Genomic DNA, 16,333 nt, shown 5'->3' with positions numbered 1-16,333 from the left:
CACGGAGCTAATTGCAAGGATGCAGCAGTAAATTTTTTCAGCATCAAACAGCCTATGTGTCCAACTTGTTAGCTGCCAAGTCAGAACCTGATCAGTCAGACAGCTTTGAAGCAGTAGCAGTTTAAAGTTTTGAGAAGAAAAAAAAATAATAATAATAATTTAAAAAAAAAAACTAAAAAAAACTTTAACAATAACAATAGGCTTCCCAGCCTTTGGCTAGGAAGCCTAACTAGAACTTACAAGCAACTTGACGGCTTCCGAGGCATTCTTGTTCCTATCTACAGTGGCTCTCAAAAGTATTCACCCCCCCTTGGATTTTCCTCAGTTTATTGTGTTACAACATGGAATCTAAATTGATTTAATTAAGAGTTTTTGCCACTGATCAACACAAAAAAAGTCCATAATGTCAAAGTGAAAAATAAAATCTACAAATTGTTCTAAATTACTTACAAATACAAAACAGAAAATAATTGATTGCATAAGTATTCACCCCCTTGAGTCAATATTTGGTTGAGGCACCTTTTGCAGCAAATACAGCCATGAGTTTATTTGGATAAGTCACTACCAGCTTTGCACATCTGGACACTACAATTTTTGTCCATTCTTCTTGCTCAAACTCCATCAAGTTGGATGGGGACCTTTGGTGAACAGCAATTTTCAACTCTTTACACATAACCTCAATTGGATTGAGGTCTGGGTTTTGACTGGGCCACTCCAGGACATTGACCTTTTTGTTTTTAAGCCACTTCGTATGGCTTTGGCTGTATGTTTGGGGTCATTGTCCTGCTGGAAGATGAATCTTCTCCCAAGTCCCTTGCAGACTTAAGCAGGTTTTACTCCAGGATTGCTCTGTATTTTGCTACATCCATTTTGCCCTCTATCTTCACGAGCGTTCCAGGCCCTGACACAGAGAAGCATGCCCATAGCATGATGCTGCCAACACCATGCTTCACAGTAGGAATGGTGTTCTCAGGATGATGTGCGGTGTTAGGCTTGCACCAAACATAACGCTTAGCGTTGAGGCCGTAAAGCTCTATTTTGGTCTCATCAGGCCATAGAATCTTCTTCCACTCCTCTAGCCGAGATTTGACGTAAGTTTTTTTCAACAATGGTTTTCTTTTGCCACTCTCCCATAAAGGCCAGTTTTGTGAAGCACCCGGGCTATTGTTGCCATATGTACAGTGTCTCCCAGTTCAGCCGTGGAAGACTGTAACTCCTTTAGAGTTGCCATAGGCCGCTTGGTGGCCTCCCTGACTAGTGCCCTTCTCTCCAGATACTCAGTTTTTGAGGACGTCCTGTTCTAGACAGATTCACAGTTGTGCCATATTCTCTCCATTTCTTATAAATGAACTTTAATGTGCTTCAGGGGATATTCAATGCCTTTGTTCTTATATCCTACCCCTAATTGGTGCTTTTGAAGAACCTTATTCCGGATTTGCTTTGGATGTTCCTTCGTCTTCATGATGTAGTTTTTGTTAGGAAATGTACTAACCAACTGTGGGACCTCCCAGAGACAGGTGTATTTAACCTGAAATCATGTGAAACACCTTAATTGCACACAGGTGGACTCAACTAATTATGTGACTTCTAAAGAATTGTACATTAAAAAATGTACATTATAAATATCATATGGGAGATACTGAAATTGGAGAAGGAATCTATGAAAAAGACCTAGGAGTTTTTGTTGACTCAGAAATGTCTTCATCTAAACAATGTGGGGAAGCTATAAAAAAGGCTAACAAGATGCTCGGATACATTGTGAAAAGTGTTGAATTTAAATCAAGGGAAGTAATGTTAAAACTGTACAATGCACTAGTAAGACCTCATCTTGAATATTGTGTTCAGTCCTGGTCACCTCGCTATAAAAAAGATATTGCAGCTCTAGAAAGAGTGCAAAGAAGAGTGACCAGAATTATTCCGGGCTTAAAAGGCATGTCATATGCAGACAGGCTAAAAGAATTGAATCTGTTCAGTCTTGAAACAAAGAAGACTACGCGGTGACCTAATTCAAGCATTCAAAATTCTAAAAGGTATTGACAATATCGACCCAAGGGACTTTTTTGACCTGAAAAAAGAAAGAAGGACCAGGGGTCACAAATGGAGATTAGACAAAGGGGCATTCAGAACAGAAAATAGGAGGCACTTTTTTACACAGAGAATTGTGAGGGTCTGGAATTAACTCCTCAGTAATGTTGTTGAAGCTGACACTCTGGGATCCTTCAAGAAGCTGCTTGATGAGATTCTGGGATCAATAAGCTAATAACAACCAAACGAGCAAGACAGGCCGAATGGCTTCCTCTCGTTTGTAAACTTTCTTATGTTCTTATATTCTTAATTGGTTGCACCAGAGCTTATTTAGTTGTGTCATAGCAAAGGGGGTGAATACTTACGCAATCAATTATTTTTTGTTTTGTATTTGTAATTTATTTTGAACAATTTGTAGATTTTATTTTTCACTTTGACATTATGAACTTTTTTTGTGTTGATCAGTGGCAAAAACTCCTAATTAAATCCATTTTGATTCCATTTTGTAAAACAATAAAATATGGAAAAGTCCAGGGGAGTGAATACTTTTGAGAGCACTGTATGTTAAATAGTGCACCTTACCTGCACTCTCTAAGCAGTTATAAGCTAGTTTTTTATTTGACCTTTAGGAGAGTTATAAGCTAGTTTTGCATTAGACCTTATGGAGAGGTCAACGGTCACTGTCAAGGCAATTTTTGAAAAGAGCACATGTGGGATCATATATGTGTTCCATAATAACCATTACCTTATCTACACTCTGTACGGAGTTATACGCTAGTGTTGCATTTGACCTTAGGGAGAGGTCAGAGGTCACAGTCAAGGCAATTTTTCAATAGAGCACATGTGGGTTCCTATATGAGTTCCATAGTAACTATTATCCTATCTGTACTCTCTAAGGAGTTATAAGCTAGTTTTGCATTTGACTTCAAGGGAGAAGTCAAAGGTCACAGTCAAGGCCATTTTTTAATAGAGCATATATGGGTTCATTTGTGTATTCTATAATAACTATGACATTGTCTAAACTCTCAAAGTAATTTTAAACACATTTTTCTTTGAGCTTTAGCAAGGTAATATGTACAAATATGCCAAGGCTATGTATGCAAAGTTTCGCTTTAATCGGTATAACGATTTCAGAGAAAAAGATGCTTGAATATTTTTGACAAATCCAGTATGGCCGCTGAACCATGTGACCAATTGACTTCTCTTGAAAAACCGTAAACGTAGGGCATATATATATATATATATATATATATATATATATATATATATATATATATATATATAGAGCGAGAGAGAGAGAGAGAGAGAGAGAGAGAGAGAGAGAGAGAGAGAGAGAGAGAGAGAGAGAGCCTATAGAAAGCCTACACCCCCTTTCAAAATTTTCACCTTTGTTGCCTTATAGCCTGGAATTAAAATGCATTACAATTGTTTGTTTTTTTTATTTATCTATCTACACATCCTACTCCACAACATCCAAGTGAATTTTTTTTTTTTTTCTAGAAATTTGTAGAAAATTAATTAAAATGAAAACTGAAAAAGCTTGGTTGGATAATTGTCCACCCGCCTTGTAATAGCAATCCTAAATTAGCTCAGGTGTAACCAATTGCCTTCAAAATCACACATCAAGTTAAGTGGCCTCCACCTGTGTTAAATTATAGTGATTCATATGATTTCAGGATAAATCAGGAGCTTTCAAAAGAACTCTGGGACAAAGTTGTTGAAAGGCACAGATCAGGGGATGGGAATAAAAAAAAATATCAAAGGCTTTGAATATCCCTTGTAGCATGGTCAAGACGATTATTAAGAAGTGGAAGGTGTATGGCACCACCTACACCCTGCCTAGGTCAGGCTGTCCCTCCAAACTGGATGACCAAAAGGAGACTGATCAGAGAGGCTACCAAGAGTCCAATGGCAACTTTACAAGAGCTACAGGCTTTTATGGCCAAGACTGGTCAAAGTGTGCATGTGACACAATATCCCAAGCACTCCACAAATCTGGCCTGTATGGTAGGGTGGCAAGAAGGAAGCCATTACCAAGAAAGCCCACCTTGAATCCCATTTGTAGTATGTAAAAAAAACACTCAGTAGATTCTGTAACGATGTTGCAAAAAGTTTTGTGGTCTGACAAAACTAAAATGGAACTTTTTGGCCTAAATGCAAAGCGTTATGTTTGGCGCAAACCCAACCTAGTGCATCATCCAAAGAACACCATCCCTACTGTGAAGCATGGTAGTGGCAGCATCATGTTATGGGGATGTTTCTCATTGGCAGGGACTGGGGCACTTGTCAGGATAGAAGGGAAAATTAATGGAGCAAAGTAAAGAAAAGTCCTTAAGGAAAACCTGCTGCCCTCTGCAGGATAGCTGAAACTGGGACAGAAGTTCACCTTTCAGCATGACAATGACCCAAAGCACACAGCCAAAGCTACACTGGAGTGGCTAAGGAACAAAAAGCTAAATGTCCTTGAGTGGCCCAGCCAGAGCCCAACTAAAAATCCAATTGAAAATTTGTGGCATGACTTCAAGATTGCAGTTCATCAATGCTCCCCAAGGAACTTGACAGAGCTTGAACAGTTTTATAAAGAAGAATGGTCAAATATTGTCAAATCTAGGTGTGCAAAGTTGGTAGAGACCTATCCCAGCAGACTCACAGCTGTAATTGCTGCCAAAGGTGCTTCAACCAAGTATTAACTTGGAGACTTATCCAATTATGATATTTCAGTTTTATATTTTTAATATATTATTTTTGTTTCAATATTTTTTTTTTCCCCTTAGCAGTGTAGATACATGGAAAAAACATCCTAATTTAAATGCATGAAACTCTGAGGTGTTAGCAATTCTGAATACAAACAGCCACATTAGGTTAATGGTTCATTTAAATAAACATTGAGCAGAAGCATTGAAGTGGAGGACATGTTAAACATTGACACTACTTGTGGAACCTGACAAACACCAGCATCCTTTTCTAGCCCTGTAGCAAGAAAAATCTAATAAAATCAGTCAACACAGTTACTTACTTATTAAGGAGAAAGCAGAGCATTTTGTTTTACATTCCCCTCCTACTTATTCAGTAGTGTTTGCAATTTGAGTGGTTCTGGGTTCATTTGTCCCAAATATTGAGTGATCTACCCAGCTTTGGGCTTGTTTAGAAATCTGTAAGTGCCGTGACTGGACAGCCATCCTCATTCCATTCACATCATGTGACAGCTCAGCCATCCCCACCGACTACATTTATAAGTGGACGGGGTTGGCAGACAGGCAACTGAAAAGACAAAAGCAGACCAAAGTGTTCTGAAAGAAACTGGTAACAAGGGCCTCTGCAAGAGACTGGTAAACAAGGTGTTCTGAAAGAGACTGGTAAACTTTGAAAAGATTGCCTTTGTCTACTAAGAGGTCTGTTTCAGTTTTATTCAAACTGATTTTAGGCTCTTCTCTTTTGTAACTTCTATCTTTTTTTTTTTTTTTTTTTTTTTTTAAACTAGATTTATGCAAAAAGCCAGTTGCGGGCGGCAGTTTTGAAGTAGTGAATGCAACTTGGTTAGAGGAACACAATGAAATCTGTGCACAAGAGAACATCATCCCATCTGCATCTCTGCAGAGCCCGAGTGAGCAATACTGGGAGTAAGTGAAGCTATTCTGTGTAATACACCTTGATGGATCCGCAGGGAGAGCCACAGGTGCTAATATCAGAAACTTTACCTCCAATAGCACACTCAGATGTGGCCAGGAGTTAAGCTCATTACTGAGAAGTTTGTATTGTTTTCTGCTTCAGCATTGTGGCTCTACGTCGTTCAAGTGGACTGGATGAAACTGGTGAGGTCGTCTGGCACCTGGCTCTCTGTCTTCTTTTGGCTTGGACAATAGTTGGCGTTGCAATGTTTAAAGGAATAAAGTCTTCTGGGAAAGTAAGTCTGCTTCTGAACCTGTATATGGAGGTCTATTATTGTTTCACTTCTTCTTCTTTAGCATGTGCTGTTCTTGCACAGCCAAGCAACTGCTGAATCAACAGCTGTGTGTAGAGCACGGAGTCCACCCAGGAAACTTGTCAGCGGGCAGTGCTCCACAACGTGAAGCATTGTCTGTTTCTGCCCACATGAGCAGGGTGGGCAGTCTACGAGGCCCCAGTCATAAAGACACGCTGCACACCGACCGTGACCAATACGGTAGCGATTGAGTAAAGTCCAATCTTGTTGATGACCAATCAGGGTCAGGAAGTGACAGCCAGACTGGGCGTCTAGATTCCAGACGCACCTTTGGTGGATGGAGGATAAAGTCGTGGTGCCGGGTTATCTTGGATCTTGTTGATGATATTGACCACTGCTTCCTTGCGCCGAATGTGTGGAGGTGTGATGTTGCTCAGCACCGGTAGCCACTGGACCGGAGTTGAGCGAAAAGTGCCGGAGATAGTCCGCATTGCAGAGTCCAGCTGAGTGTCAATTTTCTTTGTATGTGAACTGCGACACCAGACTGGGGCACAGTACTCAGCTGTTGAGTAGCAGAGAGCAAGGGCTGTGGACCGGAGGACCGGTGTTCATGCTCCCCTCGATATGCCGGCCAACATACTCAGCAAGTTGTTTCATGCGTGGACTTTCACAGCTGTCTTTATCAGGTGGTTGTGGAATGTCAGTGAACGATCCAAGGTAACACCGAGGTAAATTGGGCAGTGATCGTACTTAAGCCATTTACCATCTAGGACTACATTCAGTTCCCGTGAAGCACTTGCATTGTGCAGGTGAAAAACTGCTGAGACAGTTTATGTGATGCTTGGTTGGAGTCGACACTTTTTGCAGTAGTCGGATAAGATTGCCATATCGATGTTGAGACGCTCTTCGAGTTCTTCAAAAGTTCACTTTTGAACTCACTAGTAGTCATACAGTAGGATACAATCAACACAGTTTAGTCCAGGATGCAATCTGCATGACACACACTGATGTTGTGACACAGCTTAGTGAATTAACCCAATGTGCTCATAGCACATTACTGTACACCACACATCACTAGCACTGACACCTATAGATCCTCAAGTGTTTTACTCTGAACACACATTGATCTTTGTTTGAGAGGAAAACACCCAATACAGAAAACAATCCCATAAAGTATAATGTAAATAGCTTTTATCTGATTCTTATTAATTTTAGATGGTACAGTAATCCAAGCTTGATCTGAAGAAAGAAAATCTCCAAATTCAGCTGTTCACTTTGAGATCAAACATACTCGTTTCCATATATTTTTATATACTCTCCATGTCAGCTTAGGGAGTGCTATGGTTATTTCACATGAAGAGGGCCAGTTTTGTTTTTAGGAGGCTGTGTGGTGCAGTGGTTAAAGAAACAGGCTTGTAACCATGAGATCCCCGGTTCAAATCCCAGCTCAGCCACTGACTCGTTGTGCAACCCTGAGCAAATCACTTAATGTCCTCCGTCTTTCAGGTGAGACGTTCTTGTAAGTGACTCTGCAGCTGAATAAAGATTACTATTATTATTAGCGACAACCTGCTTGAGACCTCGAGGGGTTCATGGGTTATTCAGCCATCCTGATACAGTACTTCATGAGAAATCCTCTGTGCACTGTGAGCCGGTATCCCCTGCAGTTGAAAGGTTACGGAGATGGGAAGTTGCTTTAACAAGCTCTCTTTCTCAGGTTGTGTACTTCACGGCCACGTTTCCATATGCAGTTCTGCTCATCCTTCTGATAAGAGGTGTTACTCTGGACGGTGCTCGCCAGGGGATTGAATACTACATTGGGACTCAGTCAGACATTTCCAAGCTTCACGATGCTGAGGTGAGTGTGTTTTTAAGATAGATTATCGTTGCACATTAGCAGATGTAAATGATCACAGATTAAGAATGCTAAAGAGATACTTTAACAACTTTCTTTAATCAATCAGCTTGGAGCTCAGAGTGAGATCCCCAACACTAAACCCATGAGCAAGCTTTGTGTCCATCAAACCCTGACCTCCCTCTTACTGTATATCCACTGCAGAGAGAATGTCATGCTTTACACATGAGCCTCTGTGCATTTGTGCCTACTGTGTTCTTTCCTTTTATTATTCAGCAGTTCAGGACAACCCCCCCCCCCTTCCAAATCAAAGAATTTGAGAAAGCTCCCCACCACCCTGTGTGATTGAAAAATACAAAAGGGGTGGCAATTGAGGGAGGTGGAGGGATGGGAATCAATTAAGGAAGGGCATGTGACTAGTTTATTTATACTCTCGTGATTAGTAAGTGATTACATAATGAGTGAAGCATATCATATGAACTAAGCTGTAGTATTTTGTTGGCTCTGTTTTCATGTCATAATATCAAAGAAGTGTATTAGTTTTCAAAATACATTTCCAAGACCCAGTGCATGAGTGAAACTGCCCAGAATGAAGATTAAAAACAATAGCTTCAAGCACACTGGCTCTGATCACTCCAGCCAAGTGTGTTTATGCATCCTGTTGCCAAGGAGACAGTTGAGTGACACTGCCACCCACACTGGGGAAGTTGCTCACAACATGCCTTTGCGTGGGACAGCACAGGGATTGATCTGTTCATAGTACAGCAAAAAACAAACCAAAGCCTAACTAAGGCAACTGTCCAGGGTATACGAGAAACACATGCAAGCAGTTTTACAGAAAGTACAGCATAAATTACAGATTGAAAAGATGTGTCCTGAACATTGTATTTCATTTGTAATTCTATGAAAATTGTATATTTTTGTAATGATGCCCCTCATTTTTGATGAGTCTATATATTGTAATGTCAGCGATAAGCTGTTTCTTCAAAACACCTTTATTTGTTGACTTACCTACAGTACATTGTTATTAGTGGACTGCTTTAAGAATTTTTTTTTTTTTTTTTTTTTTTTTTCCAGAAAACTACAGTATCTCAGGGACCTAAATAAAATTTTTTTAAAAAAATCAATAGATTTTTTTTATGTAAAAACGTTATTTATGTTCAAATTGTTGTTAGTTCTTAAGAAATTGGTAAAAACGGAAAAAATGAAATTGGTCATTTTAAAAAAGTGAATTTGCCATTCTCAAAAACTGCTACTACTAAATGCAGACATGTCTTTTATACACAAATAAGAACATAAGAACATAAGAAAGTTTACAAACGAGAGGAGGCCATTCGGCCCATCTTGCTCGTTTGGTTGTTAGTAGCTTATTGATCCCAGAATCTCATCAAGCAGCTTCTTGAAGGATCCCAGGGTGTCAGCTTCAACAACATTACTGGGGAGTTGATTCCAGACCCTCACAATTCTCTGTGTAAAAAAGTGTCTCCTATTTTCTGTTCTGAATGCCCCTTTTTCTAAACTCCATTTGTGACCCCTGGTCCTTGTTTCTTTTTTCAGGCTGAAAAAGTCCCTTGGGTCGACACTGTCAATACCTTTTAGAATTTTAAATGCTTGAATTAGGTCGCCACGTAATACAATGTGCCCATCTGGCACTAGGGATTACTAATTACAACTGCTAACCGTTTAAAAAATGATACAGTATGTTTTTAAACCTGGTCATCAAATTGAAATTTAAATAGTTTATTCAATTGTTTCAAAACTGACTTGTCATTGCTGCAGCATTTTTTAACGTGTGTATTTAATGTGAGGAGTGGTGCTGTGTTAATAACCATTGTGTTAGAATGTATTCTCGTATTCATAATTACAGTTAGAGCCACTACTGCATTATTACCATAATTTAGTTAATTTAGTTTGTCAGTTAATTTATTAACATTAGTTCCCTTTCAATTTGAAAATAACCATCAAGGTATGGGATATTGCCGTCAGGCAGTAGGGATTGGCTGAGCTTTATAGTAAAGCCGCCAATAGGCATTCGCGCGAGCTGACGTGCAAGCCCGTCCCCCTGGGAGCTTACTATACGCAACGCGCAGAGACTCTCTTCCTCTTTTACCTTCAGCCTCTGTAGGACTCTGAGTTCGTAAGTTCTCTCTGTGAGATTTTACTTCACTGATTGTACTCGACAGCCTTGAGCTGAGAAGCTGGCTACCGCCCCTTCTCTGAGTTGATTTCTGTGTTTGCTCCTTTGAGCACTATATATACAATTTTATATTATATATTTTCCTTTCACGCTTTGCCTCAGCATCAAGTTCTTTCCATGTTAGCCCTTCGTCTTCCTTATTCCTTCATATTGTTTATATATACATATATTTTGTTATATATATTTTTGTTTGGTTTTTTGCTTGTCTATAACTCCCTAACAGGCATCGAATAGAGTTTAGAGGACACGTTGCGCGCCTGTAGGCCACGCAATTTGCAGCCTCGGTCTCGCCCCGCGCCAGACCCGGAGTTAGACTGCTACTCGCAGTCGCTCTCAAACTACCACCCGCGGCTTTTGTTCATCCCACCGAGTGGTTGCTGTCTTCGGTAGCTACACTACCATATCCTGCACTCAGTGCAGCTGCAGTTCCTCAAAAAAAAAAAAAAAAATTCCCCATACATAAGAACATAAGAACATAAGAAAGTTTACAAACGAGAGGAGGCCATTCGGCCCATCTTGCTCGTTTGGTTGTTAGTAGCTTATTGATCCCAAAATCTCATCAAGCAGCTTCTTGAAGGATCCCAGGGTGTCAGCTTCAACAACATTACTGGGGAGTTGATTCCAGACCCTCACAATTCTCTGTGTAAAAAAGTGTCTCCTATTTTCTGTTCTGAATGCCCCTTTTTCTAAACTCCATTTGTGACCCCTGGTCCTTGTTTCTTTTTTCAGGCTGAAAAAGTCCCTTGCGTCGACACTGTCAATACCTTTTAGAATTTTGAATGCTTGAATTAGGTCGCCACGTAGTCTTCTTTGTTCAAGACTGAACAGATTCAATTCTTTTAGCCTGTCTGCATATGACATGCCTTTTAAGCCCGGAATAATTCTGGTCGCTCTTCTTTGCACTCTTTCTAGAGCAGCAATATCTTTTTTATAGCGAGGTGACCAGAACTGCAACACAATATTCAAGATGAGGTCTTACTAGTGCATTGTACAGTTTTAACATTACTTCCCTTGATTTAAATTCAACACTTTTCACAATGTATCCGAGTATCTTGTTAGCCTTTTTTATAGCTTCCCCACATTGTCTAGATGAAGACATTTCTGAGTCAACAAAAACTCCTAGGTCTTTTTCATAGATTCCTTCTCCAATTTCAATATCTCCCATATGATATTTATAATGTACATTTTTATTTCCTGCGTGCAGTACCTTACACTTTTCTCTATTAAATGTCATTTGCCATGTGTCTGCCCAGTTCTGAATCTTGTCTAGATCATTTTGAATGACCTTTGCTGCTGCAACAGTGTTTGCCACTCCTCCTACTTTTGTGTCGTCTGCAAATTTAACAAGTTTGCTTACTATACCAGAATCTAAATCATTAATGTAGATTAGGAATAGCAGAGGACCTAATACTGATCCCTGTGGTACACCGCTGGTTACCACACTCCATTCTGAGGTTTTTCCTCTAATCAGTACTTTCTGTTTTCTACATGTTAACCACTCCCTAATCCATGTACATGTGTTTCCTTGAATCCCAACTGCGTTCAGTTTGAGAATTAATCTTTTGTGCGGGACTTTGTCAAAAGCTTTCTGGAAATCTAAATAAACCATGTCATATGCTTTGCAATTATCCATTATCGATGTTGCATCCTCAAAAAAATCAAGCAAGTTAGTTAGGCACGATCTCCCTTTCCTAAAACCATGTTGACTGTCTCCCAGTACCCTGTTACCATATAGGTAATTTTCCATTTTGGCTCTTATTATAGTTTCCATAAGTTTGCATATAATAGAAGTCAGGCTTACTGGTCTGTAGTTACCTGGTTCAGTTTTGTTTCCCTTTTTGTGGATCGGTATTACGTTTGCAATTTTCCAGTCTGTCGGTACCACCCCTGTGTCAAGAGACTGCTGCATGATCTTGGTTAGCGGTTTGTAAATTACTTCTTTCATTTCTTTGAGTACTACTGGGAGGATCTCATCCGGCCCAGGGGATTTGTTTATTTTAAGAGCTCCTAGTCCCTTTAACACTTCTGCCTCAGTTATGCTAAAGTTATTTAAAACTGGATAGGAACTGGATGACATGTGGGGCATGTTGTCAGTATCTTCCTTTGTAAAAACTTGTGAAAAGTAATCATTTAACATATTTGCTATTTTTTTTTCTTCCTCTACGATTTTGCCATTTGTATCTCTTAAACATTTAATCTCCTCTTTGAATGTTCTCTTGCTGTTGTAATATTGGAAAAACATTTTGGAATTGGTTTTAGCTCCCTTAGCAATGTTCATTTCTATTTCTCTCTTGGCCTTTCTAACTTCCTTTTTGACTTGCATTTGCAGTTCTGTGTACTCTTTCTGTGTACTTTCTTTTTGGTCCTTTTTTAATGCTCTGTAAAGTGCCTTTTTTCGCTGAATATTTTTTTTAATTGATCTATTAAACCATTTTGGCAATTTAGTTTTACATTTAGATTTGTCTACTTTAGGGATATAATTGTTTTGCGCCTCTAGTACTACGTTTTTGAAGAACAACCATCCTTCTTCTGTGGGTGTTTTCTCTATTTTACTCCAATCTACTTCTGTTAGTCTCTGTTTCATACCTTCATAGTTTGCTTTTCTAAAATTGTAAACCTTAGCTTTAGTCTTTACTTTTGAGGATTTAAAAAACACTTCAAATGAGACCATGTTGTGGTCTGAGTTTGCCAGTGGTTCTCTGACCTCTGTTTTAGTTATTCTATCTTCGTTATTTGAAAAGACTAAATCAAGGCATGCCTCCCCTCTAGTGGGTGCCTTCACAAATTGTGTTAGGAAGCAGTCATTTGTCATTTCCACCATTTCTATTTCATCCTTCGCGCTACCCACCGGGTTTTCCCATTTTATTTGGGGGAAGTTGAAATCCCCCATTAGTATGGCTTCTCCTTTGCTACATACATTTCTAATGTCATTGTATAACAGATTATTGTGCTCACCGTCTGAATCTGGCGGTCTATAGCATGCTCCTATTATTATGCCTTTTGAATTTTTGTCTGTTATTCTGACCCATATTGATTCGGTTTTATTTTCTTTGTCCAGGTTTAACACCTGGGCTTCAAGACTGTTTCTTATGTATAGCGCTACCCCTCCTCCTCTTCTGTCCTGCCTGTCTTTCCTATACAGTGTATACCCACAAATATTATATTCGTCCCCATCACTCTCAGATAAACAAGTTTCTGTAACACCTATCACATCATAGTTACCTGTTAGTGCAGTAGCTTCAAGTTCTAGAATTTTGTTTCTGATACTTCTAGCATTTAGATAAATACATTTAATGGTTGTCTTACCTGAGTTGTTGTTCAAATACATAAGGAAGACTACCACCAATGACAACTTCACTTGCCCCTTACCAACAGGTAAGTATAACACAGCTCCTTTGTCTTTTAGACTAAAGACACTGTACCAGCACTTAGCGTCTCCACTCTGCTGGTCAGCTGACGCTTAGGCGTCTAGTGCATAGCGTCTTTACTCTCAGTACACACACTTCGGTGTTTCTAGTGTCAGCGCCTCGGCGCTTCAGAGCAGTGCTTCGCCGCTTTGTGCTTAGTGCCTCGGCACTTGGGGCTCGGTGCACGCACCTTGACGCTCGGCGCTTTGGCGCTCAACGGTCAGCAGTTCAACGCTCGACGCTCCCGCATTCGACGCTTGCTGCATCGACGCCTCGACGCTTGGTGCACGCACCTCAGCGCTTCGACGCTCGGCACACGTACCTCGACGCTCCCGCGATCGACGCTCGGTGCATTAATACATCGACGCTCGCTGCACGCACCTCGAAGCTTGGCGCACGCACCTCGACGCTCAGTGCATTAATACCTTGACGCTCGGTGCACGCACCTCGACACTTGGTGCTTCGATATTTGGCGCACACACCTCGACGCTCGATGCTCCTGCGCTCGACGCTCAGTGCATTAATACCTTGATGCTCGGTGCACGCACCTCGACGTCCGGTGCTCCGATGCTCAGCGCACGCACCTCAATGCTCGACGTTTCCACGCTCGACACTCGGTGCATTAACACCTCGACGCTCTGCGCTTAACACTCTACGCACGCAGTACATGCACCTCGACGCTCGACCTTCTGCGTTCGCCGCTCGGTACTTCAACACCTCGCCGCTCGGTACACGTACCTCGACATTCAGCGCATTAATCAAGACACAGCGATGCATCCCATCATCAAGATGTCTGGGTTTCATCGTTGCATCACCTGCCAGGCTAAATTGCTGGCGAGCGACCCGCATGAGGACTGTGTGGCATGCCTCCATTTGAAGAAGAGATATGCAGCAGCTACAGAGGCAGTCAGACTGTTCAACGTAGCCAGCCTCCTGTCAGTCTACCAGGCGTCGCTGGCGAAAGACCTCCCTGAGCACCTTTCGGCGTCTTTGAGAACGGAATTGGCGTTGATCGCCCAATTCCTTGTTAAAATAGCCCAGCTAAGTGCTTGGGCCCAGTGCAGGAGTATTTCGTCTCTAGTGGTCGCCAGAAGGCAGCTCTGGCTCTCGCAGGCGAGAGTCCAAGAGCCTGACAAGGCCCTGTTTCTAGACGCCCCCATCACACTGGGGCACACGTTTGGCCCAGCGGTGGAGGAGATAAACCTTTCCAGCTTAAGTGCCAACAGAAGCATCAGTGGCGAAAAACACCACCACAGCACCTACCGCGGCCGTGGGGTGCTAAGACACCTCCATCAGCTGCAGCAGTGCGCGGTCAGCCTCCATTTTCTGGACCACAGCGCGTAGAATGGCGCCCTAGAGGAGGTGACAGGTCACACCCTTGGGGCTCTGGCCAGGCCCCTCGTGAGCGAGCACAACCAAAGCAGCCCTGAGACATCCAGGCAGCTATTAGCCCACCCCTATACTGTTCCACAGCTCCAGTTCTGGCAACAATGCACCAACGACATATGGGTGCACAAAACCATTTCCACCGGGTACACCCTTCAGTTCTGATTAAAGTCTCCCCCCCTCTTTCAGTGGGGTGGTTGTAACTGCAGTGAAGGACTCAGTTCAGTCCTCAGCTCTGAATGTGGAGATACAGGCACTGCTCAGGAAGCTGGCCATTCAACAAGTAGACCCAGCTCTGATCGACCAGGGGTTCTATTCCAAATACTTCCTAGTGCCCAAAAAGGACAGCGGGTTCCACCCTATTTTAGATCTGCGAGTACTGAACAGATACCTACGGCGGTTATCGTTCAGGATGCTTACGCACAGGCACATCATCCAGTCAGTCCGACACGGCAACTGGTTTACCACCGTGAACCTGACAGATGCGTACTTTCACATTCCCATCTGTCCGGGTCACAGGAAGTATCTGCGTTTTGCATTCCAGAGCAGGGTGTAGCTGGCACAGCACACAATGATGGTTACGGACCATCTGCAGCGGCTGGGTCTGAAGGTCAATTCAGAGAAGAGTCGCCTTGTGCCAAGCCAACAGACCGAATTCGTGTCTGCATCTGGATTCAGTGTCCATGGAAGCGACCTTGTCGACCCTGGAGGTCAGCCCACATCAATGCTCTGGAACTCAGAGCAGTGGACCTCGCCCTTCGGCACTTCTTGCCAGTGCTCCTAGACAAGCACGTGTTGGTGCGGTCGGACAACACCACGGTTGTGGCTTATATCAACCGCCAGGGCGGCCTACGGTCCCCCCACCTTCACCGAACGGTAACACGGCTGTTGCTATGGGCACAGCCACGTTTGACTTCTCTGCACGAGGTTCACCTACCGGGCAGAGCCAATTACGCAGCGGACCTCCTATCCAGAGGAGGTCCTCTGGCAGGGGAATGGCGTCTCCACCCTCAGGTGGTAAAACACATATGGGAATGGTTCGGCATAGCGCAAGTGGATCTCTTTGCTTCGCGAGAGACCATGCACTGCCCCCTATGGTTCTCAGTGAGGGACCCCGACAGCCCCCTAGGAGTCGATGCACTGGCTCACGAATGGCCGCCAGTCCTCCCATATGCGTTTCCACCGATTCCAATGCTCCCGGCCCTCATAAAGAAGGTCAGGGTAGAGCAAGCAACAGTGATTTTGATCTCTCCTTGGTGGCCTTGGAGAATTTGGTTTCCGAACATGGTGCAGTTACTGCACAGTCAACCACGGGAGCTTCCCCTGCGAGCAGACCTATTGTCCCAGGCCGAAGGATGGCTTTGGCATCCAAACCCCAAGCTCATGCAGCTATGGGCTTGGCCCCTGAGCGGGAGCGCCTGTCAGCCTTAGGGCTTCCGGCATGCTAGGGTGCCCTCTACTAGGTCGCAGTATGCGTACAAATGGCAGCTGTTTCAGGATTGGTGTCTGGCGGGGTGCCATGACCCAATCTCTTGTCCTAT

The 16,333-nt window shown here is 42.5% G+C and overlaps 1 protein-coding gene across 2 annotated transcripts in view; it reads left to right on the top strand.

Annotated features, from left to right (window-relative positions):
* Window positions 1–16,333, top strand: part of slc6a14 (solute carrier family 6 member 14) — a 78,012-nt gene that overhangs the window by 16,442 nt on the left and 45,237 nt on the right. For both annotated transcript variants that reach the window (XM_041219958.1, XM_041219957.1), the window contains exons 5-7: window positions 5,507–5,645; window positions 5,797–5,929; window positions 7,665–7,805. In XM_041219958.1, the coding sequence (XP_041075892.1) occupies window positions 5,507–5,645; window positions 5,797–5,929; window positions 7,665–7,805 (413 nt within the window). The remainder of the gene's footprint in view (window positions 1–5,506; window positions 5,646–5,796; window positions 5,930–7,664; window positions 7,806–16,333) is intronic.

Source organism: Polyodon spathula, chromosome 20 (assembly GCF_017654505.1).
Source record: "Polyodon spathula isolate WHYD16114869_AA chromosome 20, ASM1765450v1, whole genome shotgun sequence".
Classification (NCBI taxonomy): Eukaryota; Metazoa; Chordata; class Actinopteri; order Acipenseriformes; family Polyodontidae; genus Polyodon; species Polyodon spathula.
Note: the sequence above shows the minus strand (reverse complement) of the source record. Positions and strands in the feature narration are given on the sequence as shown.